Here is a 20,510-nt window from a genome sequence, read left to right as displayed (position 1 = left end):
TCTGTGTTCTTAAATTATATACACACAATGATTTTTTTGAAAATGCAAAGACTACTTAATTTATAATTAGACTGCAATGAGCAAAAAGTGGTTATTAACAAATAAGGGAGTCGTGAAACCGTGAGTGCTTTCTAACATGTCTTTCATTCCTTCACCATTCATCCAGTGCAGCTTTATCTGTTTCAGAGTCAAGATCATGTTCTTATCCAATTTGATTTTGGAATCCTTTTTAATTGAATGTCTATTTAAGTGAGAGGCATGAGGAGGAATGCATAAAAACATGGCTTGTGTGTTTAAAGACAGTTTGTTATATAAGGAAAAAATTTCAAATGTATAGATAAGTTATATTCAACATTTAGACAAAAGTACATCACAGAAGCTCAAATTTTTAATAATGTCAAGTAGTTAGAAAATAAGATTAAAATCCTAGCCACTCCAATTTTATGTAGAGGACAGTTAGGGAGGCAGAAGGCTCTAGCACATATTTTGAGCCTCAACTTCATTAGCTAGCTATAAACTAAAAGCAATATTTTACAAGTTCATGTAGTCTTTCTTGGGGAAGTTACTAATCGAGACAATGTAAAATGTCTTACTATCTAATATTTGTTGAGCATTCAGTAGAGACAGACACTATACATCACCTTGAATTGTTTAAGGTATCCTACAGGTCACTGAGTGGCTGTCATCATCACTGTCATTCCACAACTGAGACACAGAGCAGAGGCCTTAAAGTCTTCTCACCAGTACCACAGTCCAACCATGAATCTGAGATATACCTGCAAGGCCTACTAAACATAGCTTAGCATAAGTCTGTAGCTAATTATCAGAGAACAACTACAGTATGAAAGAATTTTCATGAGAGCCATGGTACAAGATTTGATGAGACATTTTTTTTTAAGTTTGCCATTTTGTGTATCTAAAAACGACTTTAAGACTATGGCTGATTTCTCAGATAAAACTTCATCACATCTGCATTATGCTATACTTGCAAGTGGAAACAACCGTCCACTGTCAATGGAGAAAGCAGCTTTCAACAGAAGTGGGTTAGGTGCTTGAATAGAATTCTGGGCACTCATTGAAGTGGTTCCAAGAGTGACATGCTGTGATTATAAGAACCCAAACTACATCAGAATCTCCAGGACTTAGTAAAGGGGTGGTAAGACGGGGTTCCATTCATGTGTAGGAAGAGAACATTTTCTTTGGATTGGTTATATCAGATAATATGTTTGTTTAAGGAAAAATAAACAGGTGGAGGAAAGTTCTGTATACCCAATGGAAGGAAAGCATATCTGTGCCTACTCTATTTCAGCAACTGCTTCAGTATAACTCAGTCTTTCAAAACTATCGCCCTCACTCAGTGGTCAAGGTCACTTCAACGGTTGGTAATGTGCTATATATAAGTGCAGATCATATATATTAAACTGATGTCATAGGTATTTGACACCCTGCCTTTTAAAAATGTTTCCTCTGTTTATTATTCATAGAGTTTTAAGTTTTCCCTTTGAGATCTAGTGGGCTTCAGCTTTTTGGGTTTTTTTGCTTTCCTCATCTCCCAAAGTCAACTGTATAGCATCCAAGTTTCCTACTGATAGTCAACAACTCTCATTACTTCATTGCTTAAAGCACATATTATGACTTGGTCACATGCCTTATAAAAACATTATTGGTAGTGCTTGAGGAATAAATGAACCCTTGCACCTGAAAAACAAGTTGCAGTCCTGAAAGATTTCCTGAGGATGTAACAGTCATAACCTGAAGGATGAAGACTACTGGGGCCGCATTTTATATGAAATTCACAATAATACAATCACCAAGTACAACTAAGAGAGTTTTGAATAGGTACTCGGTGTTAATATGTCTTTTAACTCATTATCTCCAATAATTCAAATTTTGTAGACAATTTAAAAATGCATACACATTACCAATAGTGATTGGAGATTATTTTCTAGATCCTTTGGTTAACAAACAACATGGATTAACTCCAGCAAGACTCCATGTTCTGGTCTCCTATTCCCACCAGCACATCAGAGAAACAAACAAACAGACATTGATACATAGGATGGGAGTATAAAATAGTCAACAATCTTCATTATATATTTTATATAATGAAGATCCAAGTGGTGGCACCACTGGTGAAGAGGAATTGCACTAGCATCCTGTAAAGACCCGCAGGTGTCATAAGGAAGAGCATAATCCCAAGATCTAAACTGGAAATAAGTAATGCACAAACTAAAGAACTGAATAGTCAATGGAAATGAAAAGGACTGGCCTAGAGACAGATATAACAAGAGAGGACAGAGATCCATGATTCATATCATGCCTTCATAACACCTAAAATAGCCCTAAAACAGCCCCTTAACCACAAGAAATTCAAGAAGAAGGAAGACGAAAGTGTGGAAGCTTTGTTCCGTCTTAGAAGGGGGAACAAAATACCATGGAAGGAGTTGTGGAGACAAACTATGGAGCAGAGACTGAAAGAAGGACAATCCAGAGACTGCTCCACCTGGGATTCCTTTCCATATCTAGTCATCAAACCCAGACACTATTGTGGATGTCAACAAGTGCTGGTTGACAGGAGCCTGATATAGTTGTCTCCTCAGAGACTCTGACAGTGTCTGACTAATACAGAAGTAGAGACTCACAACCATCCATTGGACCAAACATAGGGTCCCTAATGAAGGAGCTAGAGAAAGGACCCAAGGAGCTGAAGGGTTTGCAGTCCCTTAGGACAAACAACAATATGAACTAACTAGTACCCTCAGAGCTCCCAGGAACCAAACCATCAACCAAAGGGCACACATAGTGGGACTCATTTCTCCAGCAGCATATGTACTGCAGAGGATGGCCTAGTCTGTCATCAATGGGAAGAGAGGCACTTGGTCCTGTGAAGGTTTATGCCCCAGTGTAGGGGAATACCAGAGCCAGTAAGCAGGAAGGGGTAGGGTGGTGAGCAGGGGGAGGGGGGAAGGAAACAGGGTTTGGTTTTTGTTTGTTTGTTTGCTGTTGTTGTTTTTGATACTTTTTCAGAGGGGTAACCAGAAGAGGAGATATCATTTGAAATGTGAATAAAGAAAATATCTAGTAAAAAAATAAAAATAAAGTAAAATATCCCCATGAAATGAAATGCAATTGCAGTTGGAATAAATGCATACCTATGTTGGATTTTTTGGCCATTTTCCTTTAGATTTGTCTATGAATGCTACTCTCCATAAATCTTTTATTCTCTCACAGTAGACATGGCTCAAGGCCAAAGCATGACATTTAGACATACACCACACTGATAGTCTTTTCCACAGAGGTAAAACAAATCTCCTCTGGAGGTGAATTTCTCTGACAAGAGCATAAGCCCCATCTCAAGACTCCGTGAACAGGGATGCTGAGAGAGATAACTCTAGGATACCCAGCCCTGACCATCAGTCACTTGCTTATGAAACTTTCTGGCACTGAGTGCACAGCTAGAGAGCTTTCAAATTAATTACACTATACCAAAAGAAAAAAGAAATAGCTTTTTAATCATTCATACAGAGTCTGGTTTACTATAATTCTTAATTAAAATTACACTTTAATTATAGTGTATCATAATGTAATATAAACAATGACTACAATCACAAGATATAGTATTTAAAATAATATCCAGATTATTAAAAAGTATAACACATTCTATTCAATAACATTACATTGTAAAATACATGAGCATGCCACAAAGTACCAAGTCTAATTTTGGATGACATAACCAAGTGCTGCTGGCTTTAACCAGAATCTTCAGTCTATGGCCACATTTAAGCATCCAAACAGACAGGGTTAAGTAGACTGTGTACACTAGAAACTGAAGTTTCAACTTCTACATAGACTTTCTATTTTGAAATCCAATTTTACATATCTATACCTGTCTGAAATCCTGCAGAGATGTGCAGTTTCACACTATACCTCAGGTAATATACATCCCAGTGGTAAGTACGACATGAAAGAAGCACAGATTAGTGATCCGAGACAGCAAATGTGCCTTAAAAGAGATAGAAAGTGTTCTATCCATAAAGAAAAAAATAAATTAAGTTACATTAAGATTCCATTTTTCTATTCACTATCATAAAGATAAAAAAAAACCTCAACAAATGAAATAGTACATATCCCAGTTGCACTCAGTAACAAAGTGATTCTTACAAACAAAACATTTGGTGAGAGAACTCAGAAAGGACTGTTGTAGTTATAGTTCTAGTAGTTCAAGAGTGGCTGTGTGAAATGGCAATCTTGGCAGAGCGAGAGTTGGGACTCCTGAGAGAGTGGGGCAGCTATGACTGAAGGGACACATGTGGGGGTTGTTTGCTGTCAGTGACTTCCGTGTTCTTATTCAGGGTCACATCCAGGGGCTGCTTCATTTGTTAGTAGTTTATGAAATACATCAATTCATACACACTTATGAGCTTCATACTTTAATATCTATGCTATACTTTGATTTTTTAAAAGTGCTGATGGGATTTTTCTGTTTTGTTTTTTTTTTTTTTAGGAAATTTAGGAACTACCAAGAAGTTACATAGAATGACAAAGGCTTAAATAATGACAGAAAGAACTGCTCCTTTTTAGCCTAAAATGACCAAAAAAAACCTTAAAAAGATGATATAAATAGTCAGGCTTCAATAACCATTTACAGACTAATTCTAACTTGCTGAAATGGAAAAGACAATTTTCAAAGGAATGAGTTTCCTATCACTAAAAATATTTAAACTATTTAGGAAGAGGCTGAGAAGCCATCTGTCCAAGAGTGCAAAGGAGATTCCCATATGGGAGAGCTGCAAATCAAGATAAAGTCGGCTTGTGTCATTTCTGGGATGTTACGGCTTAGGATGAAGCCGGCATCCAACATGCATCAGTCTCCTCCATTGCCTCCTCCTCTGCTCCCTCTTTCCCCTCCCTCTCTCCACTCTCCTATGCCTAAAACCTCAGGACAAAAGATGTAATTCTACATTTTCGCTACTCCTCTCCACTCTACAGAGTTCCAGAGACCTGGGGCTATGATGGAAGTCCTTACTGGAGATCAGACATAAGATATTTTGTGTTTCATACCAACTCTCTTTACCCCAAATCAAAGTATTTAGAACTGGATGTTTCTCCTCCCCAAATAGTTTTTCAAGGATCTGGAAAATTTTGCCACTTCAGAAAACGCAAAAATATGTGCACAATTTCTCTTGCTAGATAACTTATGAAATAATTAATACCTGATTATAGATGTCAAGGTAGTATGCAGCATCCTCTAAGTGACATCTGCAGCTCTTTTGGGTACAAAGGGACCACCACGAAGGTGGCAACCATAAGCTGTTACATTCATTTTGGCATACACACTCTCGAATAGTTGAGATGCCTTTTTATCTGATTTCTTTTCAACAATTTTAGCACGATATGAAGCCACTGAGAGAAACAACACATCTTGTTAATATCAAGCACAGTCCACTGCATATTAAATGGTCCATGCAGAAGTGGACGTTATTAATAAAAGCAAGGCAGTCATCACTGGTGTTTACATTACAATGCAAGTAAAGAAGGATTGATGTGGGAAGGGAGAGAGCAGATGTTTCCAAGAAGGAAAGCTGTCTTATAAACAGAACTCTGGCAATCCAAGCTCAAGAAATCAATAATTTTGGAAGACAATCAATTTAAAGTAGGTCTAAGACAAGAAAATCAATTGAAAATATACTCTACCCTAAACAGAATTAGCAACAGAAAACTATTTCTCTCAGATGAAGCAGCTGATGAATCATATGGTCATAATGCTCAAAGAAGTGTTTATTAGGTACTTTTCTTGCTGCTGTAACCAAGACAAAGAAGATAGAGTTTAATCTGACTTACAGTTTGAGGGGATACAGCCATTGTAGTGTGAAAGACCCAGCAGCCAGAGAGGAAGCCAGGCGGGCATACTGCATCCGCAGCCAGGGCAGAGAGAAATATGAAGTGGAGCATGACTAAGATATGTTACAGCCAATGATGACCCCCTTTTTCCAGACAGACTCCATCTCAGGTCTGTCCCCAGTTGGAGATGATGTGTTCAGAGATATGGGCCTACAGGACACTTCACATTCAGCCCACAACAACCCCCCCCAAAAAAGACAGGCAGATACTTTGTGTCTTGGGGCTAAATGGCAAATAATATTTAATTGGGCCTCTGCCTAATGGCAAGGTCTCTGGGCAAACATGATAACACAAAGTTACATCTAACTAGTTTCCCCTAAGTGTACAGTATTTCCTGCCAGACTTTATGCTACCATTTCTTTAAATAAGTATGTGGGCCCAAAGGACTCTACATATTTGAGAAGAACAGTATAGCATTACAGAAGTAAATACAAAAAGAAAATTTTATTTTGGAAACAGAAGTGGCCCAAAGAATGTAAAAAGACTAGAAAGAAAGCAATTCAAAACTACCATCTTCTCAGAGGTCAAATAACACAAAAGTAAGATGAGCAAGCATCAAGGGAAAATGAAATAAAAATTTAAAAGAACGTATACTCTAAGAAGACTCACACTACACCCACAACGTACACATCACAGAGAGCACACAGCAGAGGAATGTAGATAAGCATGTTCAGTGCAGTCCTAGTGTACCTAAGTAACAACATCACAGCTGTCATGGAAAAGTGGAAATGGATAATTAAAATTAATGAAGTCAGTAATCTCTGAGAAACTAGGAAAGGCCTGAACTCTAGAAATACTCAAGGTCTTTGAAGCTAATTAACTTGTGGATAGAGATAGTAATAATCCTGCTAAACTTACACAGGCTAACAAAGAAAACCCCAAGGCCAGAAATGAGTAACATATTAAGGGGTTAGTAGTGAGCAGGATAAAGAATAAGAATAAAAAGTGTGAATCCATTGTACTTTTAAGAAACATAAACTATTAAAGAAGCTTATGGTGGCTTCATGCCAATATGTGTCAAATTACAAGTGCCAATCCAAAGCAAGTGCTCTGCTCAGTGGGACTATTTTAACTACAGTTGTAATTACTGATATTGAAAAGCCCTTAAGTTGACCAAATGAAAACAAGACATTTTTTGAGGGGAGGTTGCTTTTTTGAGACAGGGTTTCTCTGTGTAGCCCTAGCTGTCCTGGAACTCACTCTGTAGACCAGGTTGGCCTCGAACTCAGAAATCCACCTGCCTCTGCTCCCAAGTGCTTGGACTAAAGCCGTGTGCCACCACTGCCCAGCAAAACAAGACATTTTTGAGGAAAAAAGAAAGGTAGAGAAACAAGCCTTATAAAACATTCCTTCATCTTTTAAGAACTAAGGCAATTGAAGGCTCCCCTGAAAATTCACACGAGAGTGTTCCTGTCCTGATTGTAGTGAAATCGTTGGTTCAAAGCAACTCCCCTCAGCCTTTACCACCCATATGAATAAATATTGAGACCTGTGGTCTAAAACTGGTCCAACAAAAAATGCCTGTGAGTATCTAACATGATACCAGTTCAGAGTCTACTCTATCAACAACACTTCCTAAATTCTCCACTTATTACAGTTTAGGAGGAAGAGAGATTATGGTATGATTGCTGTATTCCTTTGTTCCTGATACTGATGGATAACCCCGTCTGTGGATAGGATCTGGACTTACCTAGAAGTACAGTGTCTGGATGAATCTTGGGGGGCACTTACAGAAGATTAAGGAAGGGGAAAGTGCCTTTCATAGAAGGTGAACCAAATATGAAGGTCTGAGGAACATGCAATGTTGCCAACCTACCTTCCTTTTCTGAACACGCACATCTATTGCTGCAGCTGCTGCCACCCTCTGCTGATCTTATATCATATAATAAGCATATAATAGTATATTAGTTATATGTAATTTTTTGTATATGCCATATAATACAATAAAATATATCCCAGCACTTGAGAGGCAGAGGCAGGTGGATTTCTGAGTTTGAGGCCAGCCTGGTCTACAGAGTGAGTTCCAGGACAGCCAGGGCTACACAGAGAAACCCTATCTTGAAAATAAATAAAGAAAGAAGGAAAGAAAGGAAGAAAGAAAGAAAGAAAGAAAGAAAGAAAGAAAGAAAGAAAGAGAGATGTACTCCATCTGCAAAGCCCTCCACTATGGACTCAATGATAAAAGAGACTCTCCATGAATCTTCAAACTTCTTGCCATGATTGATGCTATTGAGGCACCTAACTTAATCAGATTCTTCATTAAGCCTTGCACTGTGGACTGAATACCAGAAATCATCCAGATTGGGCACCAGACACCAGGTTCCTCAGGGGCAGGACAGCTACAAAGTTCTCAGTCTCTTCAGAACCTAGGTGCCCATGTTGGGCAACACAGACCCTGTCGTGTTGACCAAGGTGATAAATCATCTTTTTTGATATTTGTACTTCCTGTTAGGAGAGAAGCCTCTGCAACATATATGCAAACACTGCTGAACCTGTGCACATACATGCAAACCCTGCTGACACTGTGTACATACATGCAAACCCTGCTGACACTGCGTACATACATGCAAACCCTGCTGACACTGTGTACATACATGCAAACCCTGCTGACACTGTGTACATACATGCATACCCTGCTGACACTGTGTACATACATGCAAACACTGCTGAAACTCTGCACATACATGCAAACCCTGCTGACACTGTGTACATACATGCAAACCCTGCTGACACTGCGTACATACATGCAAACCCTGCTGACACTGCGTACATACATGCAAACCCTGCTGACACTGTGTACATACATGCAAACCCTGCTGACACTGCGTACATATATGCAAACCCTGCTGACACTGAGTACATATTAGCAAACCCTGCTGACACTATGTGTGCACAGCAATCTCTTGTGGTTTTCAATTATGTCCAACAGGAAACTCAGAAGAAAATCTTTTGAATATAATGTAACATACTTTTTCCTATTAACACAAACATCAAATTAGAAGTGCCTTATAACTAAGTTTTTCTGTCACATTCATCATTATATTTTAAAATCAAATTAAATGATAACTGGTATGCACTTCAAAGATAAACAAGCCTTACATCCTTCTTGTTGCTTTGAATGCTATCTTTGTTACCATGAGTACCAAACTTCCTGATGGGTGATATTCACTAGAATTCTTCTATGAGCACTATTTTTTTTTTGATATTTTCTTTATTTACATGTAAATTTCTCCATTCCCGGTTTCCCCTCCAAAAAACAAACAAACAAACAAAAACAAATCCCTGTTGCCTCCCACCTCCCCATGCCTGTCATGGGAATTGAACTTATTTGTGAACTGAGTAGACATTTAATTCATTCATTTCTAGATGCATATTTCATGTTTTTCTATTTTCTATTTTCATTTCTTATTTCGAATCATTCACAATATGAAAGTCACTACAAGTAACATCATTCAGGCAGACACTTCCCCCAACAATTTGTGAATGTGAAGAAAGAAATATTCATATTGCACAAGAAAAAAGTCATGGATATATTTGGCCCTCACTTCACATATCTCAACTGCAAATAACATGCAAATGCCTTCTATAACAGAATGGCAGCTTTTATAACCTAAGTAAAAAAACACTAACAGGCACTATCTTTTTATATCATGGAAATAACTATATCTACTCATTTTAAATGTTACTGGACACATTCTATTTTGCCCTGCATTTCCCAAGGTTTGAAGCAGTTTTCATGTTACAAATTAATGTTTGCACTTTTATGTGATATAGGAGATTAAACATCTTTAGATGCAGAACCACTTTTTTTTTTTACAAATGCACATAAAACACGTTATTGTATAGATGTGTGCTGTCTTCCTAACACTTCTTCTACAGAGCAACAGTGTTGCTAGGGAGCTCAGAGAGAGTGAGGATAGATCATAAGGAAGCTGGGATTGCCAGTAGGTTAGCCCATCAATAGATTCACATTCTGATGGTATTGCTGAGGGTACTGGAATGGAGTAGGTAGGGCCTAGTTATAGAAGGTGAGTGCTTCTGGGAACATATGTGCTATCTGGCCCCTTGTCTCTCCTGTTTCTCATACTCAATCTTTCATCTTCTGTCCATGCCTCTATCACGGCCTTCAGCTGCATTTTACCTCATGAAAGGTACAGAACAGTAGAGGAAGATTACCATGAGCTGAAACCTCTTTCCCAGTGATGCAGGGCAAGATTTCTCTCTTTGAAATCTGTTTTCTCAAGTCTACTGTCACAGAGATAGAAAACGGCCTTTCACAGAGTCCATTGATTTGAACATACTAATGTTTCAGAGGGATTCTGCTGGATGGAATACTTAGTGATTTGTTTCCATAAAAGGATTATACTAAATTAATATCTTACCTTGGTCATAAATAAACATTACAAATTTTAACGTTTACATTTGGGTTTTACAGCAGTAAACCAAGAATTAGAATCTAGTTACAGCTACATGGAGGAGTGATTTCAGTATTATTGGTATGGCTCTGGTGCTTCCAGATTCAAACATCCAAAACAAGGTATTTTCTATGACAACTTGGCTGTGGGTGTCAACCTAGTCTATGGTAACAGGTCAGGTAGGCAGAGGGTTCTAGAAGGGTGCCAATGACCTGTAGATAACCACTTTCAAAGGTAGTTCCATTTCTGGAGAAAAGACCTGTCAGATAAATTTCCAAATGTTAACTCCTTGGTTGCATTCTTTATTTCTACTTTCTTTCATTTCTTCTTTTTTTTTTATTTATTATTAGACATAATACATTTACTACTAATTGGTCATTATTAAGATTTAGATAACATTTTCCTCTATACTTGCAACTATGAAACATTTTTAAAAGTTTGAATATTAGTAAGTTCTTGATGTAGCTTCCATGTATAGACAATCGACAGCTAAGTGACTCACTCAAATCCTCTGTGTTACTCATACGTCCTATCACCGAGGCGGAATACTTTCATAAAAACCAGAAGACTGGACTTTGGCTTATGCCAGAGGTTTTATTTCAACACAGGAGGCCATGACAGGACAATGAAGTTCATCTCCCTGCTTATACGAATCTTATTATAATAAGATACTTATTATACAACCAAATATTTCTATGCACGCTCAAATTTATCTATGTATGCCTTTACACTTGAGCGCTTAATTACCAGGGAGTGGAACTCTTTGAAAGAATTAGAAGGATTAAGAGTTGTGCTCTGGTTGGAGGAAGTTGGTCACTGGAGGTGAGCTTTGAGCTATCAAAAGGCCCAGTCCCACTCCTCTCTCTCCCTCCTCTTCCCCCTCACTCTCTCCTTTCCCCTCCCTCTTTCCCTCTCACCAACCTCTTACCTCTCCCCTTCTCCCTCTCCCCACCCTCCCCCACTAACTATGGATCAAGATATAACTCTTAGCTACTCCTTCAGTGCCATGTCTACCTGCTGCTACGCTCCCTTCCATGGTGATAATAGACTAAACCTCTGGACCTGAAAGCCAGTCAACAATTAAATACTTTATAAAAGTTGTCATGGTCATGGTGTCTCTTCATAGCAATAAAACAGTGACTACAATTATCTCTTGACAAAACTTTACAGTGCTAATGGAATTCATGTTACTATATTTGATTGGTTGGTGGGATTTGGGTTATAAATAGTTTTAATTCTTTCTAGAGTACATATGTTGATATACTTTCTTCTAGGGTTTGTTTTTTGTATTTGATTCTATAATTGTATATGTAGTTAAGAGCTAGTCAGCAAGGAGGCTGTGATTTCTATAAAACGGCTCAGCTCCTATCTTCTTGCCCTTACATTCTTTCTGCCTAAAGAGTTTTTAATATCAGATCTACTTTAATGAGACTTAAGGAACTTAGGTTCCTTACATAATTTTGGCACCTAAGGTAATAGATGTAGAATACTAAATTTGAGTTCACTAAAATACTTTAGTGTTCTGCATATATGACCTTCAGTTATACATTTTGAATTTTTATATGATTCTACTATATTTGACCATATGGTTTTAAATTTACACAAGCTTCCAAAAATGGTAGAATTCTCATTTTTTCTGATGAATCAATACAAATTATTTTAGAGATGATGGAAGTAATAGTGTGAAACCTAGTTGAAGAGAAAGTAGTTGAAGAGAAAGACTTGTAGGGTCATGACAAGCTTAGTCTTCTAGCCTGTGTTCCTGTTTTCTCTCTACTTCCTGCTCAGCCTAAGGAGAGCATCTCTGCTCGACTAGACCTTTCCCTCGTGCCTTTCTGCCACTTCACAGGCTGAAGAACAATGGAGGAGCTGACTATCCAGGGACAGCACACGGAACCTCTAATCTTGGAGACAAATGAAGGGTTCTGCCATTAAACTGTTGCTGTTTTTTTGTGTTTTTCACAATGATGAAAGAGAACATCTGGCACATTCTTTAGTTGGTATTTAAAAAAATGAAATTAGGGCAAGAACTTTTCCCTTTAAGTAAAGTATTAATGAGATAAAATATTTGCACCATGATTTGCTCTACACATTTTTAAACTTTTCGTATCATTTCCTATGGGAGACTGAGCAGATACAGTGTTTATTATTCCTTTTGATTTCTAAAAGTTTCTATTGTCATAGTTTCTTATGTATAAAATTCTGATGTATATACCAGTTAACACTAGCTTCTTAAATGAAAGGTATACTTGAGAAGTAAATATCCCGTGTTTTAATGTATTTCTTATGGGGGGAGGGGTGGTAAGGAAAAGAAGTGGGAATGAAATAAACTCAGGTTGGCAGTTCTAGAGACCTGTGACAAATTATTTCGTTACTATGTCTCTGTCCTGGGGACAAGCACACATCTACAGACTTGGCAGGTGCTAATAGCTAATGTTTCCTGTCTGCACCTTCCTCAAAAGGAAGCTTGACTTCTGTGACCTCCCATATCTGTGACAGCTATCAGCTAACTGACAGAGCGGAAGTGGGGCCAGCACTATGATGTCAAAGCTCCCTTCCTTTAAAGCAGAACAAACTCTGCAACACAATTCAGTTTCCTATGTGGTCGACTAAGATTGGGATCTGATCAGGTAACATCTCTGCCCACCTGTTTCATCTACATCATCAGATTTTCTCGGGCCCTTATAGGTGTCACAGTAGAGCACTAGGCTTTGCTTCGAGAGACCCTAACTATCTAAGCATTACATGCACACATACACACACAAACACACACACACACACACACACACGCACAAAATACATACATACATGCATACATATATGCTTTATACATTATGTTGTTTTAATATGGCACTATCTCATCATTGTAAAAATGTTAACATTTTATGTAGGAAAAGTCAGGCTATACAAAGTCAAAATGCATGTGTTTAACTTAAAATAAGCAGTCAAGTCAAAAAGTAAACACAGACACTATGGCCACATAACCTTTGATGTTTCACGTTTGTACTAAAGTTCATATATCCTTTTTTATCCAAAGACAAATGGATTAGTGATGAAGGGATATTCAACTGTACATTTCTAGTTAAAGGGAAGTTAATATACATTTCCAAGTGTCGAAGAAACCTGTTTATAATGAAGGTAAAACCTTAGGAATCATATACTTTCCACAATGGGTTACAGTGGACAAGTATGGATTCTACTAAAAGGAAGCAAGCAACTCTCTGATACCCTTGTTTTCTGAAAGGGGACACGTTAGCGAAGTCGGAAGAGAGAAAGGAGGGAAAAGATCATGTCAGCACAGTGTAATTGGTCATACACAGTGCAATCTTATGTTTCATAAAGATTTCAACACAGGAAATGGGTATATTAGAAATTCCTAATTCATAGCTTTTCCTGGTCCAGGTTACAGTGGCTTCTTTCACTCACTGGTCATGAATAGAGAGTTGTAAACACTGTTTTTATGTCAGCTTCAATAATACATATTTCAAAGCTCAAACAAGTCAGCCATGTGCTGTTTGCGTCCTCGCTGTCAAGTGGGAAGATAAGCTTCATGAGACCCCACCAGGAGCACCGTGCGGAATGTCATCACCGTCTCGTTAGATTCTGATTGGGTAGCAAAGGTTCTCTTTTTTTCACTCATGAAATCAAGAATTCTTAGATTATTGCCAGCTGAAAAGTTTCAAGTAGTTAACTTGTCTACTTAGAAGAGTTCCATAAGCTGGGGACAACAGAAATGTTTAGGGAGAGTCTATATCTTCATCACGTTTGTGACAAATATAAGAGAGATTTGCACAGAGAGAAACATTGGTAAAGAGGACAAATACTCCCTTTAGCAGCAGCGTTATCTATGAAGTGTACTATTAATACTCTGACTGTATAGAATTTTGCCAATGATGAATAGTATTTAGATCCCTAATCATCAGAAAGAGCTCTTTCAGCTATCTTTTCTAAGGAGCTATTTAAATTTATGTTCCAGCAAAAAAAGGTTCCAATATTTTATATATTTTTCCCCCATAATTCTAACTTTAGTGGTTATAAATATAATTTGGATAGCAATTAATTATTAAATATTTAATGCACCATGCATTATGCTTATCTTTTGTTTCAAAAATTAATCAATATTAAATGGAGAATATTCATTTAAATAACACATTAACAAACAGGACACCATAACTTAGATAAACATAATAACCTGCCTAATTTAAAAGTTTTCTTTACTTAGAAACCTTTTTATGATCTGTCACATTGAATTTGACAGTAGTCACTCTCTACCTCCAGATTCTATCTGAACTGCTGAGATGGATGGAATATTTTACAACCTCTAAACTCAGTACCACACCTCTCATTCCATAAGCCACTCTCTCCCTACTGAAGATTCCAAACTGGATCATGTGAATACTCTTTCACAAATCTTGCAACACCCTGGAGAGCCAAAGTCACAGTAAAGCACATGTGAGCTGGGGATATGGCTCAGGGGTAGCAGATGTGGGACTGGAAGTTTCATTTTCAGCACCAAAATAAGCAAATGCAATATGGCTTACAGACTTGATCTCTTAGAATGCTAGTTTAATCTTTCTTCTGCCAACATTATTTCTGTCAACTTTTTATTGCATCCTTCCATTATCTACTTTCTGGTAATCACAGTGACCTCTCAGGAGAGTTCCCTGGCTCATGGCTCATCTTCTGCCCCTAGAAATACATACTTCTCCCCACACCTTGCTGCCAGTACTTCAAATGCACGTCTGATTATATCCCCATTCTTCAGGCCACTGATGGCACTACTAAACACAAAAAGATACCTCTTAGAGCTGCCTGTACCTACCATTTTTAATCATTTGTGGCACATAGTTATTTGAAAGATAGAATAACTGACCAGGCTTGGTGGACAACTACATATGAAACTTGAGAACTCAGAAAGAAAAAGAACATTGGCCAAATTATAGATTAAATGTGTGACACAGAGCAAAGAGGGGACAGCCTGGGCATCTGAGGACCTTTTAATTAGCTACTTACTTAAATGATTATATAGCTATTATTTACTGTTTGTTTTAATTTTAATGGGCTAGCAGTAAGTACATACATATATTTATAGGTACAAAGTGCTATTTGGATACATTTTAACTATGTAGAATGATCAAGTCAAGCATGTCAGTCATGTCAAATACGACATTTTCTTGCAGAATAATACAGTGCAAATGCAAAGGGCCAAATGGATGGGTACAGGTTTTTCTAGGGTCTGTAAATATGACAATATTATGCTTTTTAATCCAGTAACTACCCAGCTAAGATAAAAAAATATGTATGTATGATACAAAGTAAAACTTAAGGAACTGAAATATCTCTTCTGAAATTTGAGGAACTCTCCTAGGGAAAAAGTCATATGTACATAATATACACCATTTGAAACACAGGCATAAGAAAATAGAGCCACTCAAAACAGCTCTCTCATCTTTCAAACCCTAATACACCAGTCCAGTTGGCTCAGGAGTAAAGAGCCAGTACTGTTCTTGTAGACAACCTGAGTTTGTTTCTCATTGCTGACATCTGAGAGTTCACAGCTGCCTGGAACTCCAGCTCTACAGGACTTGTCTTTGGCCTCCAAGGATACATGCACTCACATGCATATACCAACACACACACACACACACACACACACACACACACACACACACACACACTAATAATAAATGAAAACTGTGGGGTTAAGATATTCAAAGCTGCATGTGCTTATTCGTTCTACTGTCTAACTATAAACCATATTTTTGGGTCCTATAGAATCTGCTCTGTATTTCCTTACTATAAATAAAGATCATTCACATAAATTTTGAAAATGTATTGTAAATTCAATGGGTCCCTTTCCAGTCCACATGGTGTAGAGTATCACTTAGAATCAGTGTCTTCTCCCAAGAGTCTTTAACATGGATTGATTGCATGGTAGCACATTTTTCTGCATTTCTTTCTCCCTTCTAGATACTGAAAAATTAACAAAAAGTGTCTTACCTTCCCAATATTTTCTCAGGAAAAAAATTTCCTTTACTATGAAGCCTACTGGTAATTTCACATGCAGACAAGACCCTCAGTGTTCCATGGATAGATAGAAAGGAAGAATAATAGTCATATTCTGATTAGAAAACTGAATTCAATCTAACCTTTCAATAGAGGTATAAATAAATCAAAACTAGGCTCCAAAGGATCTTGTAAGATAATAGAAAATATGTCAGATTATTAATAGATGTAGTATCTAGAAGGGAGAAAGAAATGGAGAAACAATGTGTTGTAATTTTCCTCTTTAAAATTGTTTAGAATATTATCATTTTCTACCATTTTGCTACTATTATGAATGTAAATGATCATAAAAAAGGAAATCCACACACAGTACTATAATATGTAAACGTAGTCATATGTTATAACCAGCACTTATCAATTACATTTACTTATTCTGTGGAGATGGGGTACACATGTGCTGTGGCAGGCCCGTGGAGATAAGAGGACAGATCCAGTTACTCAGCTCTTCCTCTCTAGTATGTGGGTGCCGGTGAGCTAGTGCCGTTACCTCGGGAGCCATCTGTTATGCCTGTACCTGAACTACATTTATGGAAGACATTACAGGCTGCATCTATATTAGCTGTGTGTTTGAAAATACCACTATAATTTGGTGGTACAATGTACTCACGCTCAGTTTCCCGGCACGATTATCCTCTTCCCTCACGGCCAGGGCTTTCAGGAAATTATCGTGCAGCTCCTTACCAGCACTTGTCAGTGTCCTGTAAAAACACAGAACAACAATCACACCATAATGCCATGGTATCTCAGGTTTAAAAAAAGAAAAGTTTTTGAAACATTCTGAAGTCACTGTGCTTCTTTGGTCTGAATGACATGGAAGCCCAATGCACACAAATATCATATTCAGATTTAAATATTTATAGTCAGAGCTATTATTTACAAATATTTGGAACCAGGTTTATAAATAACAAAGATCTATATTAAACCACAAGCCACTCAACATTTATTTCATTTCCATGTCCATCTTTTTTATATATGAAAAGTATATGTATATATAGGGGCCGGTGCCCTGAGCAGTCCTTGGGTGCAAACTCTGTAGCCAGTCACACAACACCCAGAGGAAGCTACACTCCTAGGTGTTCTAACACGCCTAGGATCAGAGGTGAGGAGGACACAAAGCGGGACTCAGGCACTCAGAAACTACGCCAGCCCAGTGGCACTGGTTGCTTCTGATCTGTCTGGGCCTGTGCCCTGAGCAGACCTTGGGCCCAAATTTTGGAGCCAGTCCAACAACATCTAGAGGTGGCTCCCCTCCCAGTCACTCTGATACACCCAGGATCAGAGGACACCCAGGATCAGAGGATCTGAGGTGAGGAGGACACATCTGTCCCAACACTGGGAGTGGCTGGGATCTGAGGCACACAGGAAATCCACCAGCACAATGGCTCTGGTTGCTTCTGATCTGTCTGGGCTGGTGCTCTGAGCAGTCCTTGGGCGCAAACTCTGTAGTCAGTCCCACAACACCCAGAGGAAGCTCCACTCCCAGGCGCTCTAACATGCCCAGGATCAAAGGTGGGGAGGACACAACATCTGTCCCAATACCAGGAGTAACTGTGGACTAGGCACATAGGAACTCGGCAACCCCAGTGGCACTGATTCCTTCCAGTCTGGCCCAGTGCTCTGAACAGAACTTGGGCTCAAACTCCACAGCCAGTTCCACTCCCAGGCGCTCTAACAAGCTCAGAATCACAGGATTCCAGAAATCACAGGATTACAGAGACAGGTTGACTCTGAGGAGTTCTGACACAACCAGGATCACAGGAAGGACAGGCTCCAGTCAGATTTTGCCAGGGCAGGTAGCACTAGAGATAACCAGATGGCAGGGGGCAAGCTAAGAAAATAAGCAACACAAACCAAGGTTATTTGGCATCATCAGAACACAATTTTCCCACCATAGTACTGCACACATCATCACAACTGGAAAGGCAATATTCAGATCTAAACTCACTTCTCATTATGATGAGACAGGACTTTAAGAAAGACATAAATAACTCCCTCAAAGAAATACAGGAGAACACAGGTAAACAGCTAGAAGCCCTTAAAGAGGAAGCACAAAACTCCCATAAAGAACTACAGGAAAACACAACCAAACAGGTGAAGGAAATAAACAAAACCATCCAGAATCTAAAAATGGAAATAAAAACAATAAAGAAATCAGAAAGACAGAAAACCCTGGAGTTAGAAAACCCAGGAAATAGATCAGGAGCCATAGATGCAAGCATCACCAACAGAATACAAGAGATAGAAGAGAGAGTCTCAGGGCAGAAGACACCATAGAAAACATTGACACAACAAAGAAAATGCAAAAAGCAAAAAGCTCCTAACCTAAAACATCCAGGAAATCCAGGACACAATGAGAAGACCAAACCTTAGGATAATAGGTATACAAGAGAGTGAAGACTCCCAATGTAATGGGCCAGTGAATATCTTCAACAAAATTATAGAAGAAAACTTCCCTAACCTAAAGAAAGAGATGCCCATGAACATACAAGAAGCCTACAGAACTCCAAATAGATTGAACCAGAAAAGAAATTTCTCCTGCTACATAATAATAAAAACACCAAATCCACTAAACAAAGAAATAATTTTAAAAGCAGTAAAGGAAAAAGGTCAAGTAACATATAAAGGCAGGCCTATCAGAATTACACCAGACTTCTCACCAGAGACTATGAAAACTAGAAGATCTTGAGCAGATGTCATACAGACCCTACAAGAACACAAATGCCAGCCCAGGCTACTATACCCAGCAAAAGTCTCAATTACCATAGATGGAGAAAACAAGATATTCCATGACAAAACAAAATTTACACAATATCTTTTCACAAACCAAGCCCTACAAAGGATGATAGACCAAGACAAGGAGCAAAACTACACCCTAGAAGAAGCACAAAAGTTATATTTCAACAAACCCACACAAACCTAATTCCACCTCTCACAACCAAAACAACAGGAAGTAACAATTACTTTTTCTTAATATCTTAATATGAAAATTAATATTACCAACATATCCTGATAGATTGAAATCCAAAAATATGAGGAATTAGAAATTTGTTAACTATCATTCAGTGGTTTCTCTAATTTGGTAATTTGGAGAAATAGGTCCAATATTGTACTATCCATATATACTTTCTGCTTGTTTGTACATGACAGTGTCTTGCTGAGAATAACATAATGGTCTTGAAATCATGCTTCTTCTATCTCAACTTCTCTATTAGTAGTATTGTTTGTTTCATGTTTTTATACTATACTATGGTTTTCAGAACAGCTTACATATTTCAAAAGTATTTATATAGCCAAAAAAAATGTAGACAATTAACTTGGGAGGTGGCTTGTAAGAGAACAACAAAGAGTGAGACTAAATGCTTTGCTTGACATTTGTAACTATTGTATCAAGTTTGAAGAAGAGGTCTTTATAAGTTACTCTTTCTCTGAGATGAATGCTTTTCCAAATTATCACAGCTAATGAACCAGATTCTTACCCTCCCCTAATGTCTGTGTCACCTTCCAAGCAGAACCATTGTTCATTGAAACAGTTGGTGAATGACTTTATGGATATGGATAGACCATCTTAATACATTCATTCTTAAATGAATGTAACCTGTTCTTTGTGGGCTGAGAATAAATACACTCACTCAAGTCAAATAGCTTTGACCACAGCAGGAAGTCTGTATCCAAAAATCATGCCTACAATTCATTCCTTGGCACAGCAGAACTGTCAACTCTCAGTTTAGCTATGAAGGAGGTAAAATCCTTTGGTGATGTGAGGGTCATTGAAGTACAGCCTTATTACAATGAAACCCAATGTCTAAAAATTGTTCTTATTTTGGGCTTGTACCACAGTAAGGGCCAAGATTTTAAGCTCTACTAAATACAAAACAAACAAACAAAAAGGCTTCATATATTTATGTTCATTAAAAAAATACTAGTAATGATGTTTAAAATATTATTTTAAAATATATAGTTAATATTTTTGGAGTTATTTAAAATTTATATTGAAAAAACATGTATTTTCAGTCTTGCTGTAGACAAGCATCTACATAAGACTGTTAAATTGATTGTTGTTTTATGTCAAAAAACTTTTATAGTACTCATATTTATTGTTATAATATTTTATAAAATTTAAAGAATATG

General features: G+C 37.8%; 1 protein-coding gene across 1 annotated transcript in view; it reads right to left on the bottom strand.

Moving 5' to 3' along the window:
• The window catches only part of Cfap299 (cilia and flagella associated protein 299), a 523,430-nt gene that overhangs the window by 310,843 nt on the left and 192,077 nt on the right, over positions 1-20,510 (bottom strand). Inside the window, exon 3 of the mRNA XM_031336903.1 lies at positions 16,990-17,080. Within this exon, the coding sequence (XP_031192763.1) occupies positions 16,990-17,080 (91 nt within the window). The remainder of the gene's footprint in view (positions 1-16,989; positions 17,081-20,510) is intronic.

The sequence above is a fragment of the Mastomys coucha genome, unplaced genomic scaffold, assembly GCF_008632895.1.
Source record: "Mastomys coucha isolate ucsf_1 unplaced genomic scaffold, UCSF_Mcou_1 pScaffold22, whole genome shotgun sequence".
Taxonomy (NCBI): Eukaryota; Metazoa; Chordata; class Mammalia; order Rodentia; family Muridae; genus Mastomys; species Mastomys coucha.
This window is presented reverse-complemented; position numbering and strand designations above follow the sequence as displayed.